The 15,003-nt window shown below is 43.0% G+C and overlaps 1 protein-coding gene across 1 annotated transcript in view; it reads left to right on the forward strand.

The window, feature by feature from the left end:
* Nucleotides 1-15,003, forward strand: part of Snx1 (sorting nexin 1) — a 38,323-nt gene that overhangs the window by 9,104 nt on the left and 14,216 nt on the right. The window contains exons 2-5 of the mRNA XM_042687612.1: nt 7,589-7,700; nt 10,281-10,408; nt 10,914-10,980; nt 13,484-13,527. Of these exons, the coding sequence (XP_042543546.1) occupies nt 7,589-7,700; nt 10,281-10,408; nt 10,914-10,980; nt 13,484-13,527 (351 nt within the window). The remainder of the gene's footprint in view (nt 1-7,588; nt 7,701-10,280; nt 10,409-10,913; nt 10,981-13,483; nt 13,528-15,003) is intronic.

A 15,003-nucleotide genomic window follows, 5' to 3' on the forward strand; every position in this document is an offset into this window, starting at 1 on the left:
TGTAATACTAACTATTCAGGAGGCTGAGATCTGAGGATCATGATTCAGAGCCAGCCAGGGCAGGAAAGTCCATGACATTCTGATCTCTAACCAGCAAAAAGCCAGAGCAGAGCATTGGCTCAAGATGTAGAGCACCAGCTTTGAGAGAAAAAGCAAAAGGATTGTGCTGAGGTTCTGAGTTCAAGCCCCATTATCAGCCTCTAGTCCTCCACCTTAGCATTTTATTATTTTTTATTGTTATTATGAAAGTGATGAACAGAGGTGATACAGTTATACCTTAGCATTTAATTGGGATTTGACTACTGTGTAGCTGTTGAGACTTTTTTTTTCTTATTTATTATAAAGGTGATGAACAGTTTCGTTTTGGACACTGTTACCCCCTCCCTCATTTTCTCCCTGTTGAGACTTTTGACAGTATTTTACCCTTTTAGGTCTCTTGAATTTGTAAAGCACAGATTCTGTGTGGAGTGAAGAGCAATTAAGCAACAAGCAGAATCACAGCTGGTTAACATAAAGGGGAGTTACCCGGGAATCCCAGCAGTGCTTTTCAGTAACTGGCTGGCTGTGTCAGCTTTGGGCAGCAGCAAACCCACATCTGTCCCCAGAGCTAAGAAAATCATGTCAGTGGCCTCATAGTTTGAGGCTGGTAATTGTCAAGAAATTCCTGTTTGCTCTTAACGAATGTTCCCTCTTCCTAGCAGGTCTTTCTAATACTCCTCTGCAAATTAGTACTGGTCCATCTGTACAGCCCTTAATTATACACAGAAGCCCTGGGACTTTAAAGAGACTTATCAGTGGAACCACCAATTAACAGCCAAAGAGAATTAGCAAGTGTTGGATATCCTAGCCAGGAATTCTAGTAGCAAAAGTTTGCTTCTTTTATATTTAAAAAAAAGTGTGGGGGGGGGGGGGGAGGTAAAAGGGAAATGCGTAATTCTTTGACATTATTACATCACAAATGTTATATTTTCATCTGTTGCCTAGAAATGCTTCCCCTTTTCAACAGATGGGTTAGTTATGTGACTTATTGACTACTAAGAGTTTTGTTTTTGACAGAATCTCACAGTGTTGCCTGGGCTACAACCCCAAAGTCACAACCCTTCTTCCTCAGTCTCTTAAAGTGCTGTGATTGTAGGTGTGTACCACTAAGCCTTGCTTACCAAGAGATCTTAAACATATAAATTGCCAAAGAAGGCTTATTTTTAAATATTGACTTTGCTGCTCAATGTGGTGTAATCAGTATATCTCCTATTCTTTTCCTCTCCAAAGAAATTTATCCTGGATTTTTTTTTTTGCTAATCTTGGGCTTGAACTCGGCCTGGGCACTGTCCCTGAGCTGCTTTTTGCTCAAGGCTAGCACTCTACCACTTGAGCGCTACTTCCAGCTTTTTCTGTGGTACTGAGGAATCAAACCCAGGGCTTTGTGCATGCTAGGCAAGCACTCCACCACTAAGTCACATTCCCGGCCCTATACTGGAATTTTAATTGTTTTAAAATCAGCTTTTTTTTTGTTTTTGTTTTTGTTTTGGTCGGTTGTGGGGCCCGAACTCTAGGCCTGGGCGCTGTCCCTCACCTCTTCATCTCAAGGCTAGCACTCTACCATTTGACCATTTGAACCACAGTGCCACCTCCAGCTTTTTCTGCTTATGTGGTGCTGAGGAATTGAACCCAGAGCCTCATGCATGCAAGGCAAGCACTGTACCACTGAGCCACCTTCCCAGCCCCCAAATCAGCTTTCTAATAGCCTTTTTTGTTTGTTTATTTGGTTAGTTGGTTTTTATGTGGGTTCTGAGGCTTGAATACAGGGTCTGGGTACTGTCCCTGATCATTTTTCCTCAAGGCTTGCATTCTACTACTTGATGTACAGGTTCACATCTGGCTTCTTGCTAGTCCCAGCAGGCTTTGAACTACCATCCTCAGATCTCAGCCTCCTGAGTAGCTAGATATAGGCATAAGCCACCTACACCCAACTATTAAATGGCCTTTTAGCCATAGACTTAGCATATGAAATGTGCTGTTATAACACACTGATGGGTGCTATTTTGTTAGCAAGCTATAATTATAGCTTCTAGCCTCACAGAATATTTCTGTATGAATATGAAATACCATGAATGCATGTCCATCTCTTTAAAAGTGGTTCTGATCAAGTGTGATGGCACATATCTCAGCATTTGACTGAGGCAGCAGAATCATACGCTTGAGGATAGCCTAGGCAATGAGATCCTATCTCAAAAAAATTATTTTACAATTTGATTGTTGTCATAGAGTTGATGTACAGAGGCATTTAGGCGTTGCACCTTTGCAGTTCTCTCCTAAGAGTATCCTTTTTTGGTCTTACTGTGGGTGAGGATCTAGAATCTTGTATAGTTTATCATATCCCAGTGTATTTTAGATCTAATTTCTGCATATCAGAGAGAACATGTGCCATTTGTCTCTCTGAGTTGGCTTACTTTAACATGATTTGTTCTAGTCAATTCATTTCCCTGCAAATGATATTATTATTTTTTTTGTGGTCATTTGTGGGGCTTGAACACTGGGCCTGGGTGTTCTCCCTGAGCTCTTCAGCTCAAGGCTAATGCTCTACCACTTGAGCCACAGCACCACTTCTGGTTTTCTGGTGGTTTGGAGAAAAGAGTCTCAGGGAGCTTCCGGCCTGGGCTGGCTTTGAACCATGATCCTCAGATCTCAGCCTCCTGAGTAGCTAGGATTACAGGCATGAGCCACCAGCGCCTGGCTTATTTTATTCTTTCTAATGGCTGTGTAAAATTCCATTGTGTATAGGTACCACATTTTTTGGGATCCACTCATCTATGGAGGGTATATGGGCTGTTTCCATATCTTGCCTGCTGTGAATAATGTGGCAGGGAAGATGGATATGCAGATGTCTTTATCATATCCCGACTCATGATGCTTAGGGTAGATGCCTAGGAGTGGTATGGCTGAATGATAGGGAAGGTAAGGTAGTTCTGTTCAGTTTTTCTTTATATATATAATTGTGAGTAAAATGAGAAAATTGTTATGCTTTGAAGACCAGCTATGTGCTCAGTACTCTACAACCTCAGCAAAGAAGTTTAGTTTGTTCAGTGCAAATCACAAAGTTGAAACAAATGAGAGGAGATAGGCTGGGAGGGCTCTGGCAGTATGCCAGAGAGCTAGCATATTGTGTAAGGAAAGTGTGTCCTAAGTAAAGTTAACTTACCCAGAAAAACAAGCAAAGGACATCAAGTTAAGTCACATGGCTTCAAGTGGCCAGCAAACACATTGAAACAGATTTTTTTCCAGTTAACCTAGTGACAGATTTTTTTTTTTTTAACAAAATGCTTAATGTGTCTCTAGATATAGACAGAACTCTACCACACACTGCTGTTTGCATGTAATCTGGTAGTCTTTCTGGAAAGCAGATTGGCAGAGCCTTTGAGAATTTTATGCCTAATAATTCCATTTAAGAATCTACTTAGCCAGGCGCTGGTGGCTCACCCCTGTAATCCTAGCTACTCAGGAGGCTGAGATCTGAGGATCTCGGTTCAAAGCCAGCCCGGGCAGGAGAGACTGTGAGACTCCTATCTCCAATAAACCACCAGAAAACCGGAAGTGGCGCTGTAGCTCAAGTGGTAGAGCGCTGGCCTTGAGCTGAAGAGCTGAGGGACAGCGCCCAGGCCCAGAGTTCAAGCCCCACGACCGACAAAAAAAAAAAAAAAAAAAGAATCTACTTATACTTACTGTATAACAGATCTCACAGAATGCTCATTGTACATATGTGACAGAGGAAATGAGAAATATGAAATGAGTCTGGGGGAAGGGGGGGTAAGCAAGATGAGGGAGAATGATAGAGGGGTGACCTTGATCGAGAAGTACTGGATGGGCTGGGAAAGTAGCTCAGTGGTAGAGCGCTTGCCTTGCATGCATGAGGCCCTGGGTTCGATTCCTCAGCACCACATAAGCAGAAAAGAAAAAAGCCGGAAGTGGCGCTGTGGCTCAAGTGGTAGAGTGCTAGCCTTGAGCTGAAGAGCTGAGGGACAGCGCCCAGGCCCAGAGTTCAGGCCCCACGACTGGACCCAAAAAAAAGAAAAAAGAAAAAGAAAGTGTATGTGTGATACTACTGGGGCTTAAACGCTAGGCTGGAGCTCTTGCTCAGCTTCTGCTTATACCCGGTGCTCTACAACTTGAGCCATTCCTCCACCTGTGGCATTTTGCTTGTTAATTGGAGATAACAATTTGTCTAACTGGCTTGAAACTGCCATCCTTAGATCTCAGCCTCTTTTTTTTTGGGGGGGGGGGGGTGTAAGGGCATTGGTCCTGGAGCCTTAGCAGTTTTGCTGAAGGCTAATGCTCTACCACTTGAGCCACAGCTCCACTTCTAGTTATTTTGGTGGTTACTTGGAGATAACAGTCTCACAGACTTGCTTAGTTAGAGTGGCTTTGAACCACAATCCTCACATCTCAGCTTCCTGAGTAGCTAGGATTATAATTAGTGTGAGCCACCAGCACCCAGAAGTGGGATTGTACAACTTAGAATGACATGACAAAAATGCTCAGATGGTAGAGGGGACATAGAATTAAAAATATATTTTAAGCCGGGTGCTGGTGGCTCATGCCTGTAATCCTACTGCCCAGGACGCTGAGATCTGAGGATTGTGGTTCGAAGCCAGCCCAGGCAAGAAAGTCCGTGAGACTCTTATCTCCAATAAAGCACCAGAAAACTGGAAGTGGTGCTGTGTCTCAAGTGGTATAGCACTAGCCTTGAGCTGAAAAGCTGAGGGACAGCATCCAGGCTCAGAGTTCAAGCCCTATGACTGACCAAAACAAAACAAAAAAAAAAAGAGCTACCAAAGAGGACTAGGGTAATTAGTATGGTAAACAACATGTCTTTAGTTGTCTTAGACCTCAGCCTTAGGCCATTTTTGAGATGGGCTCCCTGAGGACAGCAGAGAACACTTTTCTGTTCTCATAGGGAGTTGTTGCCTAGCTTATTAGTGAGCACAAATATTTGTTTCAATCACAATTCTAGTCAAACTGTCCTGGGCTTGAAGAGGATTGGCCAGAAGAAGAGAAACAAGTGATAGGCCGCCTAGTTGTGTCTACCATATCCTGTTCATCTGTGGCTGTCATTTGATTAGAAGAAAGACAGATCGCAATTCTAATGCTACCTCATATAATATTCTTCATCATGAACCTTCTAAGATTATATGTGAGATCAGAAATGGAAAACTGGCTTTATTCATCTGTATATCACAAGCATAGATTCCTCTAGGCATTTTAAAAAATGATGAAATCCAACCTGAACCTTTCCTGTTGTTCCTTTCCTGTTGTTGACTCTCCCCTGTGAACTACTGATAAATGATATTTGTATACATGTATCTTTAATGCATCTCCTGGTTCTACCCTCCAGAGATGACTAGAATCAGTGGTAAATGAATGAAAAAAAAAAAATCAAATGATAGCTGGAAGTGGATTTGTGGCTCAGGTGGTAGAACACTGGCCTTGAGCAGAAAAGCTCAGGATCAGCACTTAGGCCCTGAGTTCAAGCCTCAGGACCAGCACAAGAAGAATAAATTTAAAAAAAGGGGGGAGGGAATCAGATGGTGGGAGGTGCCAGTGGTCCCAGCTATTCAGGAGGGCATAAGTAAGGAGGATCACTCTATAGGAATAAAAACAAAAACAAACATGGAAGAACCTATGTAAAAAAATATAAAAAGGGCCGGCCGGGCGCTGGTGGCTCACGCCTGTAATCCTAGCTACTCAGGAGGCTGAGATCTGAGGATCGTGGTTCAAAGCCAGCCCGGGCAGGAGAGACCGTGAGACTCCTATCTCCAATAAACCACCAGAAAACCGGAAGTGGCACTGTAGCTCAAGTGGTAGAGCGCTCGCCTTGAGCTGAAGAGCTGAGGGACAGCGCCCAGGCCCAGAGTTCAAGCCCCATGACCGACAAAAAAAAAACAAAAAAACAAAAACAAAAAAAATATAAAAAGGCTGGCAGTATACAACTAGCTGAGTGCCTAGAGTTCAAATCTCATATTGCTGAGAAATCAGGTGGCTTCTTTTGAGATTACACTGAGCTAGAATGCAGGAAGGAAGTAGTTGACAAGGACGGTATGATGGGCAGTGTGTGTGGAAGACAAGGGGAAGTGCTGGTTTTGTTTGTGCCCTGTTTCTGTCTGCTCTGCACTAATTTTGTTCTTTAAGATTGTGGAAGCTGTTGAGGACAGGACCACTATGTCTAGCAGAATTGCTATAACATTCAAGCATGTGGAAACAAAAGTGCATTATTAACACAGAAAAAATAAAACATTATTTGCTAATATAGTCAAATATAGGTAACAGTATTTTTCTTGGAAAGGCAGGCCCAGTATAGTAATGAAGCCATTTGCACGACAAATTTCAGAGAACCCAAACAGATCTGTCATTTCACTTTGTTCTGTCGGGTCAGGAAAGCTCTCTCTCTGGGGAACAAACTTCCTCAGATTTGTTAAGGAAATGTTTCATAGCGATCCTTCAAGTCAGGACTTTTTAACTGATTTGGCCTTAGGGTCTGACTTCAAAACCCTGCAATATCATACACTGGCTTTTGAAGCCAGTTTCCCAGCTTTCCTTTTGTGCACTGCACAATATGGCTTTGTTCACTCTGGTACAGATCTGGGGATCCACCCTGCCCTTGTTTGTGGCTGATCATTGAGCTTTTCATAAAGGCCGTCATGGACTGGGTATATTTTCAGCATGTGCCTATGAGGTGGAACGTGATTGGTTTTTATCTCCATCCAGCCCAACAGAATGTCATGGAAATGTTTGTCCATATGAATTAAGGATGAAAAAAAATAAGGTATATTTACAAACAGCATTTGATGAAAAGTGTTCTATCTTCCTTTGCCCATCAGGTGGGTTTCAAGCCAAAAGAAACACCACAAAAGAAACTAGGCTAAGAGCTTAATTATGAACCAGGTACTGGCTCATACCTGTAATCCTAGCTACTCAGGAGACTGAGATCTGACGATACCGTGGTTCAAAGCTAGCCTATGCAGGAAGCCCCTGAGACTCTTTATCTCCAATAAATTACCAAAAAAAGCCAGAAGTAGACATACGGTGCAAAGTGGTAGAGCACTAGCCTTGAGCAAAAGAAACCCAGGGACGGCGCCCATTCCCTGTGTTCAAGCCCCAGGACACAAAAAACAAAAACAAAAAAAGTTAAATTACGAACTCTAGTATGGAGTCCTGGTCACTACAATTGCCCCATCAGCATTGAGAAGTATAAAGGTCATCTATGGATTGAGAGAAAACATTTGGACAGATTCTTTTGACAACTTATCTGTGTATACATATCCCCATGTTGGTGTCATGTGCTTTGAGGTACGGCATTTCAGCTATGGCATGACTATAAAAAATTAACTTATGGAATTACTTTAGCTCTGTGATCACTAGAGCAGCAGCATTTACTTTTTTTTAATGATTTGCTACTTACTGAACTTGTTAAAGATCCTGTCTTCCCTTGAACACCTGTGGGAGCAGCAGAAGGATGTGCCAGAGGTCACTTTCTAGACAGGCTAGGTTTGTTTCAAATGGTACTGTTTTATTCAGAGTATCTCTTTGTCATCAGAGTAAGCCCCAGTCTCCAAAGAGCGTTTCATCTCTTTTTCCCATCAACAATGGCTCCAAAGAAAATGGGTTTCATGAGGAACAAGACCAAGAACCACAGGATCTCTTTGCAGGCAAGTACAAACTCCAAACTTAGTAGCTATCTGAATAGCTTTGTTAAATTGCTGCATTAAAAACATGTACATGCTTGTGCACGCGCGCGCGCGCGCGCGTGTGTATGTGTGTGTGTGTGATATAGAATATAACCACATAAGATACTATTGTAGATGAGCACAAGTGGCTTATGCCTATAATCCTAACAATTTCTGAAGGCTGAGATCTGAGGATTGAGGTTTGAAGCTAGCCCAGGCAGAGAAATCCATAAGACTCTTAACTAATTAACCAGCAAAAAGCCAAAAGTAGAGTGTAGTTCCCGTGGTAGCATGCTGGCCTTGAGTGGAAAAAGCCAAGCAAAAGTTCAAGGCCCTGAGTTTAAGATCCAAAACAAGACAGCAAAATAATGCTGTCTTCAAGTATAGCAAGCTGCCCTTTCCCAGGGGTTCCTGAGTTTTGGTCCTTATTCCTTCTCCCCCCACCCCCCCCATCCTGTAGCTTGAACTCAGGGCCTGGGTGCTGAAGCAAAGTTTTTTTGCTCAAGGCTAGCACTCTACTGCTTGAGCCACAGCTCCACTTTGGGCTTTTCTGGTGGTTAATTGGAAATAAGTGTCTCATGGACTTTCCTGCCTAGGCTGACTTTGAACTGCAGTTCTCAGATCTCAGCCTCTTGAGTAGCTACAGGTGTGAGACACTGGTGCCGAGATACTGGTCCATATTTTTCTAGCTTACATTTCCCTGACTTTCTTTCTTTCTTTCTTTTTCTTTCTTTCTTTCTTTCTTTCTTTCTTTCTTTCTTTCTTTCTTTCTTTCTTTCTTTCTTTCTTTCTTTCTTTCTTTCTTTCTTTCTTTCTTTCTTTCTTTCTTTCTTTCTTCAAGGCTAGCACTCTACCACTTGAGCCACAGCACCACTTCTGGCTTTTTCTGTTTATGTGGTGCTGAGGAATCGAACCCAGGGCCTCATGCATGTGAGGCAAGCACTCTACCACTGAGCCACCTTCCCAGCCCTCCCTGACTCTTTCTTCAATAGTGTTTACTGGTAGCATATTTTCCTTTTCTATCATATTAGTTTGTAAGGCTGATAACCAAACATTGTTCTTTTATAAATGATTTAAGATCAAAGATGGGCACTGGTGGCTCATGCCCATAATCCTAGCTACTCTGTAGGCTTAGATCTGAGGATCATGGTTCAAAGCCAGCCCGGGCAGAAAAGTCTGGGAGACTCTTATTGTCAATAAACCACCAGAAAACCAGAAGCGGCACTGTGGCTCCAGTAGTAGAGTGCTAGCCTTGAGCTGAAGAGCTCAGAGACAGCGCCCAGGCTCAGAGTTCAAGTCCCATGACCAACAAAAACAAAACAAAACAAAAAAACAGATTGACTACTGTTAGGAGGGAAATACAAAGGCAAAATGCCTATATGCAACCGATCATGTAAAATTTATTGAAATGAACTCCATGAATGGAAACAGGTTTTTTCTTTGTTGTTGTTTTCTTTTTGTTTTGTCTATTTATTGGTCTTTGGGAGGGTGTAGGTGGGACACAGAAATGACAGGACAAGAGTGAACAAATGCAGCAGTGGTACTCATTAGAAACTATACTGGGGACTGGGAAGGTGGCTCAGTGGTAGAGCTCTTGCCTTGCATGCATGAGGCCCTGGGTTCGATTCCTCAGCACCACATAAGCAAAAAGAAAAAAAGCCGGAAGTGGCGCTGTGGCTCAAGTGGTAGAGTGCTAGCCTTGAGCTGAAGAGCTGAGGGACAGCGCCCAGGCCCAGAGTTCAGGCCCCATGACTGGACCCAAAAAAAACAAAAAACAAATTATGGGTGGAGATAGAAAGGAAAAACTGGGAGAAAGCAAAGGAAGGGGTGACATTGTCCAAAAAGAAATGTACTTATTGCCTGATTTATGTAACTATAATCCCTCTGATATCATCTTTATTAAAACAATTAAAAAATTTTTAAGAATAAATATGCTTTACAAAAGATTTTACAAAATTTTACAAAAGATTTTACAAAATATGCTTTACAAAAAAGGGATACTCTGTTGTGGGTTTGTTGGCACATATCTGTAATGCAGCCACTTGGGGACAGAAGGATCTTGAGTTTGAGGCCAGCCCAGACATTACTGAGACCCTGTCTCAAAAATTATAAAATAAAAGGATTGGGGATATGGCATAAGTGGTAGAATGCTTGCCTAGCACGCCTGAGGCCCTCATCACTCCCCAATATTGTGTGTATATGTGTAATATATGTATGTGTGTGTGTGAAAGAGAGACAGACAGACATTGAGACTCCCAAATGTGAAATTAATTGCATTAATCTTAACTAAATGTAGGTAGGTGAAGGTGGCCAAGTAATTGTGTTTGGAAAGGAAAGGAAGAGGGTGTTCTGTTATGCCCAGGCTAAAAGGACATGTTCCTCTTTACCATCCTCCACTTTGATCCATGTAAAACTTTTATGACTTACTTTTTTTCGGACTCTGAGAACATCTTTGGTATTTAGAGCACTTGCGACTGTTCTTGGACATCTCGGCTATAGAACTGATGTTTAGCCTTTGAAGACCCATTATTGACCTTCATTTTAAAATATCAACTTTTTTAGATGCCACAGTGGAACTGTCCCTGGATTCTACACAAAATAATCAGAAGAAAGGGCCGGCCAAAATGCTCATTTCTCCTCCTCCACAGGAAGCCGCAAATTCTGCCAAGCCCCAGCCAAGCTATGAGGAGGTGAGAATCTGTGCTGTTGCTCTTTCTTGCTTTGGGGATCTTAGGATCTGTTTGCTGCTCATCTGAGGTTCAATTGAGTGTGACCTTGAGAAAATATTTATGCCTCCTGAAGGAGACCTTTATGGTTAATGGACAACTAGAATCTAATAAAGGACTCTTTCTTAGACAGTGTATCTATTGCCTAGAGGATAGTACAAAGGCTTTTACTGGCCACTAATGGTTGCTCGTGTCTGAGGCGCCCCCATCTATAGAGATACAGTGAATTCTTACTCCCTTCTTAACTTGAGAGAGGGCAGGTCTTCCCAAACCTGGTTCATTATTCATTGTCATCAAAATAAGGTTTTAAGGGAACAGATATAACAGAGATCTTTGTACTGGTTCCCAATTTAAAATTGTGGGCTTTAAGTCACTAGATCATTGGGAATCGACAAAGGTGGACACTTGATTTGCAGTAGGGTACATCAGGAATTTAATAGCTCTCATGATTTGTCTTTTCTTTACAAAGCTAGAGGAAGAAGAGCAAGAAGACCAGTTTGACTTGACAGTAGGTATTACTGATCCTGAGAAGATAGGTAAGTGATCACATGGGGCTGTGGGAATCAAAGCTAGCTTTTTTGAGGTTGGCTACCTCCAGAGCAGAATCAGCCAATGAGACCTTCCTCATATATCTCTACTGGAAGTATTTCCCTACCTATGATTCCAAAGCTAGAGACAGCACTTACCTAGGACTTTCAGGGCCTGGGCACTGTCCCTGAGTGTTTTTTGTTCAAGGCTGATGCTCTACCACTTGATCCATACCTCCACTTCCAGCTCTAGGGTGGTTAATTGCAGATAAACATCTCAGAGACTTTCCTGCCCAAGTTGGCTTCAAAACTCAGTCTTCTGAGTAGCGGGATTACAAGCATGAGCTCCTGGCACCCAGCTACTAGTATGTTTTATATACACTTGCCCTTATACTTCCTTAGTTGCAGGCACTAAATTGTAGGATTGAACGTAGCTGTTCTCCAGTGGCTGGGGTAGTGCCGAGTGGCAGAGTGCTTACCTAGTATGGACACAGATCTGGCTTCCATCCCTAGTACTAAAAAACAAAACAAAACAAAAAATCAGGGGCTGGGAAGGTGGCTCAGTGGTAGAGTTCTTGCCTTGCATGCTAGAGGCCCTGGGTTCGATTCCTCAGCACCACATAAGCAGAAAAAGCTGGAAGTGGCACTGTAGCTCAAGTGGTAGAGCGCTCGCCTTGAGCTAAAGAGCTGAGGGACAGTGCCCAGGCCCAGAGTTCAGGCCCCACGACCGGACCGAAAAGAAACAAACAAAAAAAACAAAAAGCATTCACATCACATTACAGTGAGTGAAATTTGAATACTTCTTCTATTTTTTTCCTTCCCCACCCTACCCTGTCACTCTCCTCGCCTCCCCCCACTTCCCAGTTGTGGGGCTTTAACTCTGGGCTTTTGGGTGCTGTCCCTGCCCACTTCAGCTCAAGGCAAGCCCTCTACTGCTTGAGCCATAGTGCCACTTCCGGCTTTCTAATGGTTTATTGGAGATAAGAGTCTCACGGACTTTCCTGCCCTGGCTGACTTTGCTGATCGTCAGATCTCAGCCTCCTGAATAACTGGATTACAGGCATGAATCACTGGGGCCCCGGCTAAATTTAAGTATCTTTTAAAGGCTGTAGTAAACATCCTTTGTATTAAGCAGTGTAATATTAGTGGTTTAGAAGAGAACTAAAGATGATAATACAAAGTAATTTCTAAAGTTAGATTATAATTTGTTTTATTATTTTAGTCGGTCGTGGTGCTTGAACTCTGGGCCTAGGTGCTGTCCCTCAGCTCTTCAGCTCAAGGCGAGCGCTTTACCACTTGAGCCACAGTGCCACTTCCGGTTTTCTGAGTGATTTATTGGAGATAGTCTCACAGGCTTTCCTGCCCAGGCTGGCTTTGAACCATTATCCTCAGATCCCAGCCACCTGAGTAGCTAGGATTACAGGCATGAGCCACCAGCATCTGGCTATAATTTGTTTTATACACACACTTTTGATAGAGGTTGGGGAGGTAAAGCAGGCACATATTATATTTCTGTATGACTTGCACCTTCTCTATATAGAAAGGCAAGCATTTTCAGCCACCTCACTGAAACCAAATTGTAAAATATCACCCAGCTGATCCATTAGTGCTGCTGCTTCCCCTGGCCTCCCACTCCTACCCCAGAACCAGTTCAGGAGCTTAAGCAACTGGTCATTGTTGACCTAGGCTTTTGTGTTTGATGTGGGACAGGAATCCAGGGCAAAGGAGGAAGGAAACAAAACCAACTCCACACTCCATGGTCCATCACTGGAGTTGTCTATCTGGATTCTAATGTATGTCCTCTCAGTGTTCAGAAAGTCAATGGTGCCTTTATCTCCCTAAGTGGTCTAGGTCAGGATTGTACCCCAGAGAAAAAACAGTTGCTTGAATCTCAGATTATTTAACAGTCAAAGGCTTCTTCATCAAAATAAATCCTCCAGAAAAAGGAGATTTGTACGACATAGGGCAGTCCTCGTGTCTTCCTGCCAGGCCCTTTGCTCTAAGTGAGTGTGCTAGATCAGAGAGGTCAGTGTCCCCAGCCCTAGAGAAGGGGGCTGAGATGGTCTTTCTGAAAGAGCAAAGTGAGCCTAGAGCTAGCCTGGGGTAGGACGACTTGTTTCCTTTTACATCAGTTACTTCCTTCTCCTCCTGCTTTATACAGCAAGAGAATTGTTTGGTTTCGGCAGATGTGTGTAACCAGCCCAAATATTGGCATGGTAACAACCAGTGGATTGTCAGTCTCCTGCGCTTCTTTGTGGAGGGTATAAATGGAGCCTGGCTTTGGAACAGGAGGCTGACTCTCTTGTCTAACTTGAACTGATGCCTAGCCAGCATCCGTGGGGCATGTATCCTGAGCAGCCCCGAGGCAAAGTAGGAATTGGACTTCAGGATTGCAGATAAGGCTTAGAGATGAAACAAGTCCTTCTTCTGTGGGGCTCCTGGTCAGATGTTACCAGATAGCACTGCTTTGGTTTAGAAGCTAATCCTTTCCTCCTTTCTTGTTCCTCCCCAGGGGATGGTATGAATGCCTACGTAGCCTACAAAGTTACCACACAGGTGAGTGCCAGAGACCCTGCTTGATGATCACCACCCACCAAGAAAGCCATCATTCAGATTATGTATGGGTGTCTTTTGATCTCTTTACCAACATCTTGCACATTTAGTCAAAATGGAGCAGGCGTATCCCTTCAATGATCTGTGGGTATCCAGATGGGACTTTTTCAATAGACTTCCAAAAAGCTAATATCCCAGTGTGGAACTTTTGTGAATTTTGTATTAAGACCTACAACATATCTGATTTGGCCCACCTTTCTTAGGAACTATGTGGCATGGCATTAGTTTGGTAGATTACTTTTGAAGGTCAGTGTCTTAACAGCTTAGACATCTCTTTCGTCTGATCCTTCACTTCTCTTGACTTGAGTTTGCTTTTATTCCATTAGCTAAGTTGATAACTGGTTATAAATGACCTTAAAAATCTATTCTAAAGTTTATTTATTTATTTAGAGAAAGTATTCTAAAAATAAAACTATATATGTAATCCTATAAATTTTATTTTATTTTTGGTGCCACTCCTGGGGCTTGAACTCAGGGCCTGGGTACTCCTTGAGCTTTTGTATTCAAGGTTAGCACTCTACCACTTGAGCCACAGCGCCACTTCTGGCTTTTTTTGTAGTTCATTGTAGATAAGAATCGCATGGACTTTTCTATGTAGGCTGACTTTGAACCTTGATCTTCAGATCCCAGCCTCCTGAGTAAAAGTGAGCCCAGTGCTAGCCTGGGGTAGGATGACTTGCTTCCTTCTCCTCCTGCTTTATATACAGCAAGAGTAAACTTACAGGCATGAGCCACCAGTGCCTGACCTGTTTTTATTTATTTATTTTTTGTAATATGGTGCCTTTTGCTTGCTAGGCACGCATGTACTCTTACCATTTGAGCCATAAACCCTAACCCTTTATGTAGTTACTTTCAGGTAAGGTTTTGCTTTTACCTGATGTTGGCCTCAGACCACAATCCTTCTGTCTTTGCCACCCACATAACTGAGATACTACTAGGTAGTATCACTGGGTTTGGCTTGTTTGTTGTAATGAGAGTCTCACTACCATTTTTGCCTTGGTTGGCCTTGATCCATGATCCTCCCAATCTCTCTTCCCTAGTAGATGGAATTACAGGTGTGTGTCATGTGCATAGCTATATGTTTTTGTATGCATTTAAAATCATTTTTGTTTGCCAGTCCTGGAGCTTGAACTCTGCCTGGGCACTGTCCCTGAGCTTCTTTTACTCAAAGCTAGTGCTCTACTACATAAGCCACAGTGCCACTTCTGGCTTTTTCTGAAGTTTAAGAGTCACTTTTCTGCTCAGAACCTGATCCTCAGCCTCCTGAGTAAATAGGATTACAGGTGTGAGCCACTGAGCCACCGGTGCCTGGCTAATGTCATTCTTTATTTTCTTTTTGTCCATCATGAGGCCTGTAGTCGGCCTGTCCCTCAGCTTTTCAGCTCAAGGCTAGCACTGCAGCGCCACTTCCGGTTTTCT

The sequence above is a fragment of the Dipodomys spectabilis genome, unplaced genomic scaffold (assembly GCF_019054845.1).
Source record: "Dipodomys spectabilis isolate Male_0828 unplaced genomic scaffold, ASM1905484v1 ptg000108l, whole genome shotgun sequence".
Lineage (NCBI taxonomy): Eukaryota > Metazoa > Chordata > Mammalia > Rodentia > Heteromyidae > Dipodomys > Dipodomys spectabilis.